The 16,157-nt window shown below is 40.4% G+C and overlaps 1 protein-coding gene across 1 annotated transcript in view; it reads right to left on the bottom strand.

The window, feature by feature from the left end:
• The window catches only part of LOC126267590 (macrophage mannose receptor 1-like), a 197,929-nt gene extending 186,756 nt beyond the window's left edge, over positions 1-11,173 (bottom strand). The window contains exons 1-2 of the mRNA XM_049972891.1: positions 10,973-11,173; positions 1,543-1,707 (exon numbers count right to left, since the gene is read on the bottom strand). Coding sequence (XP_049828848.1) covers positions 1,543-1,685 — 143 coding nt within the window. The 5' untranslated portion in view covers positions 1,686-1,707; positions 10,973-11,173. The remainder of the gene's footprint in view (positions 1-1,542; positions 1,708-10,972) is intronic.
• Positions 11,174-16,157: the final 4,984 nt, after the last annotated feature.

Genomic DNA, 16,157 nt, shown 5'->3' with positions numbered 1-16,157 from the left:
TTATCAGCACTGACAGGAAAAGTAGCGGCATAGTTAAAAGCACTAAGAGAGAGCTTCGCATTTGTCGGTGTGCGAGTACCAGCTATATTCCAATCAACGGTTTAACAACGAAGTAAAAACCTCACGGAGTCCGCCGGCCGCGGTGGCCGTGTGGTTCTGGCGCTGCAGTACGGAACCGCGGGGCTGCTACGGTCGCAGGTTCGAATCCTGCCTCGGGCATGGGCGTGTGTGATGTCCTTAGGTTAGTTAGGTTTAAGTAGTTCTAAGGTCTAGGGACTTATGACCTAAGATGTTGAGTCCCATAGTGCTCAGAGCCATTTGAACCTCACGGAGTCTCCTTCACGCCCTGCCGACTGCAGTCAAGAACGATTACTACGGGACGCTGCGCTGCAGGTTCGCAGCTTACACATCAGCTTACTGGCGCATGTAATCACCATCTGCGCTCCCAGCCACTGGGTCAGCGCAGCTGCAGCATTGATGTATCTTGACACCCCAACAACAAAAAGTCGAATTCCTTGTGCACGTGATTGTTAATAACGATGAACAGCTTGCAGACAGTATAAATTCAAATTTCATTTAGCACTATTTTCAATGTCAGTTAAATAAAATACAGCCAAACTGCGCAATACTCTGCAAAAAGGATCAAGAGGAAAGCTCAAGAAATGAGAGAGAACTAGCAGCAGGAAAACATGTCGCAAAAAAAGCGTATTTTATGTTTGTGAATACATGTCATGTATAAGCGTATAGTCGATATTTCAAGAGAAGATAGCTAAGTTGTGATCTGTTTATCATTCCGTGCACCTCATAAACGCGGCACAGAAACTCGGGCAGACTCAGGCTAAGATAGTCCCAAAATCTGCCGCATCAGTAGCGACAGATTTTTTTTTCCCAAAACTATCCCGAAGATAGTAAGAACAATCTATCTTTCGCTGCTTTTTCACGGTTTTACGCGTCCATGTTTCTCTACAGAAAGCATGGTAACTAAAAATATTTTCACAGAGCATACGAACGACAAGAGCACGACTGGCAGAACAAAGGCAGAAGGGAGGAAAATGATCAGTGGTTATTAGAGACGGAGCACGGATTAGGAAAGCATAGGGAAGGAAAACCATTCCGAAATTTGCCTTAAGCGATTTAGGGAAATCACGGGAAACCTGTATCTGGATACCCGAATGGAAATTTAAACTGTCGTATTCCGATGTGCTAACCACTGCACCATCTCCCACAGTTCGGGACAAAGAAAGTGACTGTCCAATTCTATTTTAAACACGAACTACACGAGTGTAGCACTTAATATGGCGACTGACACGAACAATGAAGTTTTTAAGTGCTTTACCGCGCCTCGCTGTGCCACGCTAAAATAACGGCGAAATAACTGGTAGAGCCTTTACAGTGACGTCATATCTGGCGTAGCGCACTGCGCACGACGAAGAATCGTTAGGCATGCAAAGCGGGCGTTTGTTTACATTGTGTTTCAAGCTACGATGAGCACACTGTTGCAGACGGTGCTCAGACTCTCAGCAACTGGTGATCGGAGCTCACCTGTATCCCAGTTCCGCGATGGTGCGGGCCGCCTCCCTGGAGCGCAGGTACAGCAGGTCGTGTGCCGTCACCAGCGAGTCCAAGTAGTCCTCGTACGTGAGGAACTGCAGCAGCCACTGGTCCGTCGCCGGCTGCTTAGACATGGCGCTGCTCTAAGCCACGCTTCTGCACACACCAACAGAGGCGCTACAGTGCTCAAGGCGAAAAATCGGTTAATATTAAACACTACTGTGTTCCTGTCGAGGTACTGTGTCATTTCACTTTTGTTTCTCTTTCTATGCGAAACTAAATCTGTTTATCGAAAAAGATTTCGCTTCTCAGACGAACAAATATAGTAAGACAAAATATTATGATCAATGCCCACCGCGAAGTTTAATGCCGGCTGGGGCGCAGCGGATAAGTGAAGGGGTAAGGAGAGTATTCAGGTGTTTTACAGAAAAGGCTTAATCGATAAAACTTTGATATGGAACGGTCTGGAAATGTACCACTTGTATGTGAATAAGTTTGAAAATCGGATCACAATTAAATCTCCGGATCACATCTAGTGTCTGATTCTACCCGTTGGCTCTTTGCAAAGACGTCATACCTAAGGCAAAGACGCTACATAGAGACAATCTTTGAAAGCAACTGGTCATAATCGTATACAAACGAATGTAGCATATGACAAAAACACCATCACAGTTCACATGATTAATTAGTCTTGCGAAAGATATTCGTAAACAGAGGAATGTAGCGTTCGATAAAATTACAATTCAAAGATTATTTATTAGGCACGAAATATATCGAAACGAACTGAAGATAACGGGAATAAATACGAACAAAACAAAACCGAAACGTATATGTGCGAAATAAATTACTGTCGTAATTTATACGAGCAAAGTGCGCACAACCCTTAAATTCAGTTATGTGGTGCAGTCACAATATTATAAAATAGTGTCAATTTTTAATAATTATTATTGAACCAAATGGGACTACGGCGAGAAAGTGGGAGTTTTGTGCGGGAAGGAACTAAAATTTAACACAACAACGGAAAAATGAAATAGATAGAAACGTATATAAAGCAGTAGGATGAAATGTGAAAAAAATCCTAAAAAAAAGCCAGTTCGCAAATAACAAAAATTTAGAAAAAGTAGGAAAAAATTGAATCGACAACTAGAACTGACCTATATACGTCAATTCTACTTACCGATTTTAATATTTGTTACTTTTTCGTAGCAGTTCAGAGAGAAATTACAAGTGCAGAAAACCTATTACACTGAAATGCTCACACCTCCTGGGAAAACTAACTAAATAATTAAACACGCAATCGGTGACTAGAATTGACCTATATAGGAGCTCAATTTTAGTTACCGAATCCAAATATTCGATGGTTCCTAATTTTGGACGTGTTTGCAGTAAGTGTGTAAACTCTGTTTTTGTAGGATTTGTAGAGTTCTTATTGATCTCTGAACTACTGCGAAAAAGTAACAAATATCGTAGGTACCGATTCTAAGTTGTTTTTTTTTCCTTTGTTTTTGAAAGTAGTGAAGATCAAATGTAGAAAACCTGTAACGCTGTAGTGCCCATTCCTATTGCAAAAACGGCCTGAATACCAAACCGTGGAATGGCTGGAATCGGAACCTATATAGGTCAGTTCTAGTTATCAGCGGTTCAGGCGCTCATTCCGGAACCGCGCGACTGCTACGTCGCAGGTTCGAATCCTGCCTCGGGCATGGATGTGTGTGATGTCCTTAGGTTAGTTAGGTTTAAGTAGTTCTAAGTTCTAGGGGACTGATGACCACAGATGTTAAGTCCCATAGTGCTCAGAGCCATTTGAACCATCTAGTTATCAATTCCATTATTAGTTACTTTTTCCCGTGAGTTCAGAGAGCAATTACAAGTGCATAAATCCTATTACGTTGCAGCGCACACACGTACAGCAAAAACTATCTAAATAATGAACCATGAAATGTTTGGAAACTGTAATTAGGTAGAGCCTATATGGCTTAAATCTACTTACTGATTTCAATATTTGTTACTTTTTGTGAATTTTCATTGCTTCAGTACTTTTCTGTTAGTATTTCTGTGTCAGTTACTCCACATTTCATGTTACTTTTTGTATTACACGTATGTTATTATTTATTTCATCTTCGTGTAGTTGTGTTACATTTTAGTTTCTCCTGTCCACAGCCACCGCTTTCCGGCGGTAGTCCCGTAAGATTCAATATTTATTATTATAAATTAAAACTATTTTACAATATTACGATTTCACCACACATCATACTGAAATGGAATTTAAAGATTTTCGGTGCCTTTCTTACTCGCATAACTTACGACAATAATGTATTTCAAACATATTTGTTTCCCTTTTGTTTTGTTTTTGTTTATTTACATTTCCCTCAATTCTTTTCGACATGATTCGTTGCTAAGCAAATAATTGTGTGAATTGTGACTTCAATTTTGTCGTGTGCTACTTTCCTTTGATTCCAAATATCATTCGCTGCTTTCAAGGGAATGCCTTTATGTAGCGTCCTTCCCTCTTATATGACGCCATTGCTCAAGTCCGCAAATGAACCGTTTCGACGTGAGGTAAGTTTAAAAAATGACTCTGAGCACTATGGGACTTAACAGCTGTTGTCATCAGTCCCCTAGAACTTAGAACTACTTAAACCTAACTACTAACCTAAGGACATCACATACATCCATGCCCGAGACAGGATTCGAACCTGCGACCATAGCAGTCGCGCGGTTCCAGACTGCGCGCCTAGAACCGCGAGACCACCGCGGCCGGCAGATAAGTTTAAAGATCGGATCACTGTGAAATCTTACGCTTCAGGTTAGGCACAGAGCGGAGTCATTCAGCTGTGACCTGTAGGCTCTACAGGAGCTGTTCCACGTGGCTGTCCTACTGTGTCTTGCGCCAGGTGTATTTCCCAAGCATGCTTTCATACACAAGGTCCACAAGTCATGGCAGAAAAACGTTCTCGGTCATACGCATTGAACAGCTCTACCATTACCACATACAGTGAAGCGTGATATTACGATCTTCAAAGTCATCTTATATCCAAACGAACATTCCTGGATTCCAAAATAAAATGTTCAGATGTGTGTGAAATCTTATGGGACAACTGCTAAGGTCATCAGTCCCTAAGCTTACACACTACTTAACTTAAACACACACACACACACACACACACACACGCCCGAGGGAGGACTCGAGCCCGGATTCCATTTCAAAGCTTTATCTGCTATCGGAGCAGAACAAAGTGAAATGGGGAATCAATCTAGCGGTGATGTGCGCAACAAATAGGGAAATCCACCGACATACATATCTTTGACAACGAGGAGACTGTTATGGCCCAGGACCTGGGGACGATCATCTCAGAAACGGTGAAGCTAGATAGCTGTTCTCGTGCTGCTAGCGTGAAATTCTGTGGAAAGTGCTTGAAAGGTGATGAAACTACGAGTAAGCGGAAAGGCTTTGGAAGTCCACCTTTCATCAGAGAACGTGGAGGTAGCAGGCTTGCCCGTTCTATAAGGGAGGATAGGCGGCGATCTGTGGCAGATCTGATCACAGAGTGCAATGCTGGTGCAGGCACAAATCTTTCAGGTCGTCGGTAATGAATCGTGAAGCAATGGCAGCATGTAGCCTAGTCGTAAGAAGCACGTTTCTTGTTATACCAGGTCGTTACGCAAGCAAAGGGCTGTGCGAAACATGCGCTGCGCCACAGCGCAGGTCTGCAGGGCCAGTCTTATCCTATGGGGGAAGTTCACCTCGGCTTCTATGAGATCTCTAGTGCTAATCGAAGGCACCATGACAGTGGCAGACTATGAGAACATTATTGCGGACTATCTGCGTCCCTTCATATTTAATGGCTTCCTCAATGGCAAAGGTGTCTAATAGCAGAAGAAGGGTTCGTGTAACAAAGCCAGAATCGTGTTACAGTAGTTTGAGGAGCGTAACAGTGAACTTTCTTTGATATCCTGGGTACCAAATTCGCCGGATCTAAACTCGATGGAACACATGTGGGACCCTATAGCGTGCCAGCACCGCTGCCACCAACCACCGACCATAATTTATGGGAACTGCGAAACACAATCGTAGACATCTGGCGCCACACATCTCCGAAAACGTACCAACTACCTCTTGAATCGATGCCACGCAGCATCCGTAATATATTGTGTTCCAAAGGTGGACCAAAAGACTATTAAACAGATGGTCATAATGTTTTGGCTCATCATTGTATATCTGGTTTCTGTAGGCACATCACCCAGACAGAACCAAGTAAACAACAGATGCTATTGTTGCTAGGACTGTGCGGCTGGTCCCGGCGGAGGTTCGAATCCTCCCTCGGGATGGATGTGTATTTGTCCTTAGGATAATTTGGGTTAAGCAGTGCGTAAGCTTAGGGACTGATGACCTTAGCAGTTAAGTCCCACAAGATTTCACACACATTTGAACTTTTTTTTTTTTTGCTTTGTTACCGGTTATGTTTGGATACTGCACAGTCGGTAAAGTATGTGTTGAAAAGAGTTCATTTGTGTTAAAATCGTTTCATGTTTTTTTTTTTTTTTTTTTTTTTTTTCAAAGATGACTACTATAAACAACTTCCTTACGCGCAGAAATCGAGTCGGAAGGAGACACCGATTCGCTTAAAACAGGGCGGAGTTGCTTAAGGTCTAAAACGGAATTTTTAAAACCATTTCATATTGCAGTCTCTACAGTGTCGAGGATAATTAAAAACTGAGAACAAATAGCGCAATGTTTGATTCAATCAGGAAATGCATGAGAACGGCTAAACGTCAAGTTGCGGAGACTGCATTACTGGTTTGGATCCACAAGCTCTGTGTCAGAATGCTCCCTATGAGGAGTTCCGGTGCTGGAATGAGCTGTTGGGCTGGCAAAGCAGACCGCTGCTGAGTTTTCTGCAAATCCTGGCTCGTTGGAACGTTCAAGAAAAAAAAATGGCATAGCGTTAGAATATGTCTGCGTTGAAAGTAACGTAATGTTTCTGACTGTGACTACAGATTGACTGCAGTCTACATTGCCTTCAGAATGTGAATAATACGACGCGAAAAATTTCGTTCATCGCCGACGAAACTGGAAAGTCTTATCACTGCTTTTTCAATAAAACTTCTTGTTTAAAGGAAAGTCGATTTCAGGTGAGGGGAGGGGGAGCGAAAATCTTTAAGGAAATAATTACCGTATTGCTAGAATGTAGTTGGATGGATCTAAAAAACTACTTTGTCGTTGGGAAAAGCTATTACTACACTGTAATCAAATTTGACGCGATGGAAAAACAGTAAATTTTTCCGTATATGTTGTTCAGAATTAAATTCTTTTATCACAAATATTCCAGTCGCTTAAGTGTCGTACTAAACATTTATCACTGTATTTTGTGTTTATTGTTATTTTGTTGTTCATAGCGTTGTCAAGGATCTTATCGTACAAAACTGTTGAGATCATCGGTCCCTAAGCTTAATCACTACTTAATCTAAGTTAAACTAACTTACGCTACGGATGACACACACACCCATGCCCGAGGGATGACTCGAACCTCCGACGGAGGGAGCCACGTGGACCGTGGCAAGACCCCCCCTAGACCGCGCGGCTACCCCGAGCGGCCAAACACGTTTCGACAACACAACACCGTAGATAAATTAAACACATTAACTAACGTGAAATCTGCTTCATCCAGGAAATAGGGAGGATGTGTTAATCGGAATGCCAACAAAAAATGTAAAGCCTGCAAAGTTGTGGCGTAAATGTAGGCTCAGAAGCGCCCGCTCTCGTTTTAGCGGTAATGTCAGGATATGCCAAACTCATTCAGATGCTCAAACTAAGTGCAAATGTGCAAAAAAAATGCCATTTCACCTGTCTCGTTAATGTGACAAGTAGCAATAGGCGATGGCGTGACGAATGGCCAAATATACTGTTTCCGATCCAGTCTCGATTCAATCTATCTTTAACTGATGGAGTGATGCGGGACAGATGATAGACTCAAATCTGACTTACCAATTTTGTTATTCATCCTGGCTATTGAATCATTTTTGGTAGAGCGAAAGAAGGATCTCTCAGATATAAATTTCCTGCGCAGGCAGAAAATCTATTTCCAGGCGTGGTGGGTGTTTAATCACGGAGGTTGATCAAATAAAAAAATTAGGAAGATCATCGAAAAATTTTCCAGTCGTTCTGCAGCAGAAATAAATATAGTGCCAGATCTGTCACTAATTAGCAAGAAGATTAATGTAGTAGTGGGGTGGTTCTTGTCTAGAGGATAAATTTTCGGGATTTGTTTAAAGAGGCAAACCCTCCCAGAAAACAAAGGTGTCCTAAGTTAATAGATATATCGACAAAGTAAAAGGCTTTACTCATAAAGAACGTGTTACGTGATTTGGGAACACGTCCAGATAGTTTGACGCCGTTTGGTTCAAATGGCTCTGAGCACTATGGGACTTAACTTCTGAGGTCATCAGTCCCCTAGAACTTAGAACTACTTAAACCTAACTAACCTAAGGACATCACACACATCCATGCCCAAGGCAGGATTCGAACCTGCGACCGTAGCGGTCGCGCGGTTCCAGACTGCAGCGCATGGAACCGCTCGACCAATCTGGCCGGCGACGGCGTTTACCTCAGGCTATAAAAGCAGAGAGACATGACTATCTGAGACCCCCTATTCACATGAATAATATAAATTAAATAATTTTAGACGCTCTTATTAAGTAAAGCTCTCGGAAAAAGTAATATAAAAACAAGAACCTACAACAATGCACTAGATATGTGGGCGTACTCTGAAGTCAAGGAACATGCACTAATCAGCTTCTAGGTCATTTTGTAGAGTATACATGTGAATAAAAATAAAAATAACTGTAATTTTAAGACTTCAGTACATACAGACAAACAAAATTCGACAACTAAAACAAGTTACATAATCCAAAGAGCGCAGTGATATATTGTGTTGGTATATTGTGAAATGGATAACAATGTACATACATCGTACTGATAAATGGAACTCCAGATTGTTATTTTCTTTTACTTGTTTCTCAGAGTAGAACGCGAACTCTACCGACAAAAGTCTATAGGCTACTCCGGATCATTATCTTAGTTTTTTGGCATAAAATACTCATAGTGTACTATGGCTCATTTCACTGTAATTTCTTACCACAATTTATGTTTTTCTCTTTATTGTACTGAAAATATCTGCATAACAGTGCACACGTCGATGACATGCGCTTTATTTTATTCATTCACGATACTTGCTGCTGATAACGGTAAATCCCACTTTCTGGCCCGACCTCAGTGTTGCATTCAATACTGTCTCGGTTTTGTTTTCCAGGCAGTGATAGTAGTACATTAACTATTATATATAGCGGTAGGGATAGATTTATTTACTTAGTTTTCTTGACAAGATTAGGACCATCAGATCCTATCTTATCATGCAGTCTAAAACAAAAAAAGGAAAAAAGATGCATCATGAAGGAATTATCCGAATTGGACGGAAATCGGAAGAAATGATGAACATGTATAGACAAACAAATTGTTAGTTAAGAAAAATTGGATGATTTATTCAACAGAAAGAGCTTCACAAATTGAGCAAATCAATAAGACATTGGTCCACATCTGGCCCTTATGCAAGCAGTTATTCGGCTTGACACTGATTGATAGAGTTGTCGGTTATCGTAGACGTACAGCTGTGCTGTAAGGTTGCCATGGATGACAACCAAAGGGTTCTGCCGTGGAAAGAAATGCAACCGAAGACCATGACTACTTGTCGATGGGTCGTATGGCTACACTCACTTTGGTATGCTACAACCGCCCGGTGCGTCTCCAAACAGGCCTCTGGCCAAGAATCTGATTGACTGGAATGGAATTGTCTTCAGTGATGAGCCCCCGCTTCAAACGGAGCCCCGATGAGCAGCGAAGACGTGTCTGGAGACACAACAGACAGCGCTGGGAAACCTACCAAGCTGTCACCTGCCATACGGTGTATCTTTGTTCTTCTATTTTTTTTCTTGTGTTAGAATGTGTAACAAGGTGTTCTACATATTTTATCTTACGTTCACATAACGACACAAGTGTTAGGAAATGACTTACACTTAACACGGGACGCAGCAATTAGAAATATTTTGTTAAGCAGTAGAAAGCAGTGGTAGCTATATAGTAAAAAGCAGAGCTTACAAAAAAGAACTCGTAACTGGGAGATGGATGCATTTGCTACTGTGCTTCACTTAGAAAAAGTTGGAAAATCTATTTTACATGTGTAGTTCTTGATGACTGCATGAAAGTCCTCACTCTATTAATGCTACACTTGGCATTTCCTTTTTTGTAGTATAAAATATGCTTAGCCTATTTATGACCCTAACTACCAATGGTTGAACAGATACTCAACAATTAAATTACGCCTATATGAAAAACGAGATACTTCGTGCAAACTCTAGAAAAACTGACGAGTAAGATGAAAATATTGGTTGAAGTGACTGCTCGTGAAAAAGAAATCTGGGATTTAGACTCGGTGTGCATAAATTTTCAATAGTCACGACATAACGTCACCATTTGATTGACATGCGTTAATGTTTGTATACAACATGCCAATTATTCACTTCAAAAGGAAGGGCATGACCTTTCACGTATGGAATGTAACTGCAGAACAAAAATAATTTTTGCAAGAAATGTCTAGAAACTTTGATTTCATTAGAGAGATTTTTGTAGATTTATTCAACTCTTCCACTTCTGTCTTGCTATATTTTTCTGTAGTATATTGGAGGCTTGTGTATGAACTGCCTCAAATAAATGTTGAAAATGGGTGTGAGATTATACATAAAAAGGAGAAAAAAATACGCAATGCAAAACTAAAAAATATATTGAATTCGGTAAAAATCCCTAATTCGTTCCACTTTCAGTTATTTTGGGGTGCTATGACACCATTTCGAAATTTCGCTGCAGCATAATTTATTAGAACAGTCTTGGCAATCCGTCAATTATAGCACTGTATTAAAAAATTTTTAAAAAATAGCTGCTTATCCCTTCTTTTTTCTATAGTGAAAAAGTAGCATTATCTGAACCGTGAGTCTTGTTGGAAACGAGTGAAATACCATTCCAGTTTGCTCTTCACAGGTTTAAGATAAGTTGTTACCAGACATCAAATACAAATTGCTAAGGTGGCATCGAGACGAGTAGGCAGAATCTACAGTACTACTTAACGGAATCTTACATTCAAAAACCTACTCCGTATCCAAGTCTCGTGACCAGCAAGGCAATGTACAAAAATTCTAGTTCTGAACAGCTGAATACTCAGTCCAGAGATACTTCCACCCTATGGTTTGAAAGTACAAATTCGTAAATTACACTGTTGAAATGCATATATATTCGATATCGCGAATGCCCTCAGTCATTCCAACAGCTAATGCTCACACAGATGCTGCTTATATTTAACAGCAACTTCCTTACCTTGAAAGAATCAATGGTTTCTACTGAAGGGGCTGGGTGTAATAAAATCGCAGAGGAGAGTTAGCGACTTAGATCCGATTCTTCGTTTCTTATCGCGAACATTGAAAAAGAAAAAAACACCGTAGCGGAGCAATAGTATCGTAAAACGTATATTCCATGTCACCAAAACAACCCCATGTTGTCATTGTCTCACCCAGAGATTAAAAAAAAACACTGATGTCGAAGATCCAGAGATTAAGTTTACAAAAAGGAAAAGAAATATGATGAAAACATTATTCTAAATTGAGTAAGTATGGGTCAGTATTACATTTATACAACGCGCTGTGCCCATGTATCCAGAACAAGTCGAAAAATAAAGATAGTTCAAAAGTTTATGGTTAAATGTGTAAAAGCTAATCTTAACTGAACAACAATATGGCGATCATTATTCATCTGCAGTCAACTCTACATGACATGTCACCACTTCTAGAATATTGATGGTATATTTTCTTTTCAATTTGGCTTTCTAGTAGCTGCCGTTCGGCAAATCGATTTGTGAACTTTCGGTATCGGCGGATTTTCGTTGCTTGCAGCTGTTGACAATTCGTTATCTTGGTCGTAGCAAGTCAGGTGATGGTATACGGAAGCAAATTAGAATCCCTCAGTTTTATGATTTTTGCTATCACAAAAATCTGACTCGTTTTCTTTTCTTTTTTTTTCTCTCGAAGATATTATGATTTCCGAACTTGTTATTAGGTCGTCACGTAATAGCACAACTTGAATTCCTACGAGTGGAGCGAGCTGCAATTAGTTTCATAGTCTCGCTTATCACAAATATGTGGCTATTTTTTTCTGATTGCATGAATATTTCCAAGGCTGTAGTTATGAAGGAACCCAAGAGCACAGCTTGCTGCAAGAGAAATAAAATATCAACTCATTCAACTTCAGCGAGTGAAACAAAATATAAATTAATTTCATTTACTAAGCAAACCAAATTTCGGACGAGAATATTATTGGCTATCTAGCAATCTGACTGGTGACTCGTCATGTTGACTTCCCACCATTCAATGCGCTAGCCATGTAGTTCTTAACGGTGAGAAGACGGCAGAGCTGCAGCAGAACAGAGCCTCACGTATGTCTTATAGCTTCTGAGAAGCTAAAGACTCACCAAAAAAGAGACATCGTGCCTTTACACGGGAGCCTTGTAGTGAGGCTACATTTCGTTGTGATCCATTAACTGCATATGTTAATCATCGATAAGTCGTCTTAGGGAGAAAGAGTACAAAATACGGGCACTGTAACCAGTTGAAATGGAAGGATGAAACGGTTGGTACGTGTTGCTCTGGTGGCAAAGTCTCACTACCAGTGACTACCAGGAAAGCTAGAATAACACCCAAACCCTCTACTTCTGTACTAATGTAATGAATAGATGTTTTCCTTTTAATATAAAAAGGCAATACAATGTATGCTTTCAAATGACTTCATTGGGTTTGTGTACAAAAGTCAAAATGTAGGGTTCTCCACCTACTTTTACGGTTCAAGGTAAAATTTACCATACAACTGGCTCTTTGCTTCTATCGTCAGCAAAAGTTTCTACAGATTTTCTTCATGTGGTATGAAACCAATGAAGCAGTCTGCAGAAGTTATGATATCCAAAGCGTGGAAAAAAGGGATGGTTTTGAATATTCATAGATTGTCGTAGAGAGACTCTAATAACCACTTTTAAGACGCTGGAGAGAAAATACCAGAAGAAGGTTACAGATCAAGACCATACACCAAATGAGGAACACGAGTGATGGTATAAATCTCCATTCATAAATGAAGTAGCAGTCTTCGTCACAGGTGAACAGTTCGCAAGTCGCGACATCGTTTTCTATGCCTGTGACAACAGATTGACCACGCTGTCTGTTACAGATAAATTTTACGATGCATTACAGAGTCCACTAATTTTTAAGGCAGGATAGAAAGTTATCATTTTCAAATAGCGCAATTGAACCCTATATCGGATTATTCTTGAGAAACAAAAAAAGTGTCATGTATGAAAAAATGCATGATTTTAGTATTATATCACGATACAAGCAACTCACCATCCAGTTTTATGTCTCATGTATGTAAAGATAGAAAGCGAGTGACTGCGATACACACCATTAAATCATGTTAAGCTGATGACAAAGCGTTATATTCATCTTGAAGATGCTGTGGCAGTTGATCCAAATGTAAATCATAACAATATGGACAAGTCGGAAATTCTGCCCTCTTAATTTGTAAACAGTCCATGATGCTGTCTTGAGTATACTCAAGACGCATTCGCCTACGTGCGCAAGTATGCTTGTCCTGATTTACTCACAACCTTCACAAACTAGCGTCCAGGGAATTATTACCAAGACACTGCTACTGACAGACGTGGTATGCTTTTAGTCTTAACTAAGGGACAAAAGAAAAAAAAGACACGCACCAAAAAAGGAATTATTCGAATGTGATGGAAATCGGTAGATGTGACGTTATGTACAGAGAAATAAATTATTACAGTTTCAGAAAAATTGGATGATTTATTCAAGACAAAGAGATTCACAAATTGAGCAAATCACTAACGCGGCCGTCCATCTCTGGCCCTTATTCAAGCAGTTATTCCATCACGGCTTTGACTGACAGAGTTGTTGGTTGTCCTCCTGGTGGGCAACGTACCAAATTCTGTCCAACTGGTGCCAAGATAGTTGAAGGTTCCTGACCACTATGTTTCAAACTTGCTCAGTTGGGGAGAGATTCGGTGACCTTCATTGCCAAGGTAAGGTTTGGCAAGCATGAGGACAAGCAGTAAAATATCTCACCGTGTGCGGGCAGGCGTTATATTGCTGAAATGTAAGTCCCAGATGGCTTGCCATAATGGGGAGCAAAACAAGGCGTAGAACATCATCATCGACGTACCGCTGTGCTATAGGGGTGCAGCGAATGACATCCAAAGGGGTCCTGCTATGAAAAGAAGTGGAATTCCAGATCATCACTCCTGGTTGTGGGGCCGTATTGTGGGCGACCGTCAGGCTGACACGCCACCGCAGTCCGGGACCTTTCCAGACACGTCTTTTTTTTATCTCATTTTGTTCGCTTTTGTTCGTTGCATCTGCTCGGGGCGGACGTTGTAAGACATCCGTTTTAAGTTCGTTGTTGATCGATTAGCTCAGTTTTTTTTTTTATTACAGAGGGCTGCTAACCCTCTGACAGAACACGCTGAGCTACCGTGCCGGCTGACTTCGACGGTCACAGGGGCTCAGTTCGAAGCGGAACTCATCACTGAAGACAATTCTACCCCAGTCAATGAGATTCCTGGAAGAGGATTACCAGAACAGATTATACGGGAGTTTTAAGATAAAGTTGACAGGTATAGTATTTCTCACAATCAAGAACTATCAGAAGAAAATTTATTGGAGACTTTCAAGACAAAGCTGATTGCTCTGTTGTCAGAAAAAATTATCAGAAGGTTTTATTGAACAATTCGAAGGTAAGTTTAACTGGGAAGGTATTTCAAGGTGCCAAAATTACAAGAAGACATACAGTAAAATGCTGCGCTTCGCTCCGCCGGCTCTCGTCATGAAACAACACATTACACTTTATGAGTCACAACTTCTTCTCGTAAACACTCTGCGGCCACTCGCACGTGTGACATCACCTAACAAGTGTCGCAAATCCAAATTTAACGCAACAGTTAAATAAGAGGATGCGTAACTGAATACGCTCAAAGCACCCTTAATTAGCAAAAGCAGAAGTGTACACGTATAACATTTTTTAACATTCTTCATTAACACAGTCAAGATAAACACAGCACTGTTCTTAAGAGAAGAATTTCTAAGTGTAACTATATCTTGGTGACACTGTTCATTCCTGACAGTCACATCTTCTTAAGAGAAGCATTTCTAAGTCTAATTAGCTATACCTTGCTGACACTGTTCATTCCTGACAGATGCAAATAGTACAATTAGGTCTTATTTTTCGCTTTGTTCGCTTGCCGTGAGTCCAGTACAAGCCTCTCATTTCTACTTTTCATTGTAACAATGATTAAAAAGCTACTGCACTGACATCAAGCCCTCTTTAATACTCCTATATTCAGCATTTTTTGTAATTAATTATTTTTCTATAGCTTCTTTTCTGCCCTGTGGAGCTTGATAAGGCGGTTTAAAATGTAGTTTATGGCATTTTATTTGTGTATGGTATAGTGGGCCTATTATTAATTATTAATTACGATAGCTGTTCAGCTGATACACATCCTGTATTAGAAATTCCATTTATTTTGCTTTTCTTTCCGAATAAGCTCATTTGCTTCTTCCTCACTAATAGTAGATATACCACTTCAGTTAGGATTTACTAAATTTTCTTCTTCTGCTTCTTCTTCGCAAGCTGTCAATCGTTATTTGTGGGGGAAAAACATTGCAGTCTAACCACCGTCGTTTCGTGATTAATTTTCTATTTTTTCTCCCTTTCCGTGTCGTAAGACTTGATTTTATTTCTCCCATAACCTGTATCTGCATTGTACTCTGTCAACCTATCTGAGCCTATAATAACTTCTTCTCTCAAATTATATACGAATACAGCGTCCATTCGATATGATTCTCCTTCTGTTTCAATTTGCAGCATTACTTGACAGTCAATTTTTTCCTGTACTCATCTACAGCTCCTTTTATTTTGAACCCACTGGTTGATAAACTCGGTATTTCATCTCCTGATTCCAGTAATTCGTTATACACGTTGTTTACTCTCGCAAACATCTGGCTTCCCTAGTCGGCCAATTATTTAGTCACACACCCACATTTTTAACATCAATTATAGGGGTATGTACTGCCTCAGCTATCAATATAGTATCCTCTTCTAACAGGTCTTCCGTTTGCCACCAATTTTTCCGGTTTTATTACATAAATATTTCTCTCTTGTTGTTCGAGGCTTCTCCATGCACATTTCAAGTCGGAATAATCCTGAAACCCCTGTATGTTTCCCGTGTTCTTATTCCCTACCAGATCCGCTTCACTTCTTATACTCTAACCTCCATATCTATGTTCAGGCTTGGCAGGCTCTTCTTCCTCTTGACCTTCTGTATCACACCTTAATTTGTGTCTCCGTCGGCCTTTTTATGCGCTTCTGCTGAATGACCATCACTCTTGTTTGTGCCGATCGAGACGTACTACTATCTCTGGTGTATCTTCCTTGAATTCGTCGTTTA

The sequence above is a fragment of the Schistocerca gregaria genome, chromosome 4 (assembly GCF_023897955.1).
Source record: "Schistocerca gregaria isolate iqSchGreg1 chromosome 4, iqSchGreg1.2, whole genome shotgun sequence".
Lineage (NCBI taxonomy): Eukaryota > Metazoa > Arthropoda > Insecta > Orthoptera > Acrididae > Schistocerca > Schistocerca gregaria.
Note: the sequence above shows the minus strand (reverse complement) of the source record. Positions and strands in the feature narration are given on the sequence as shown.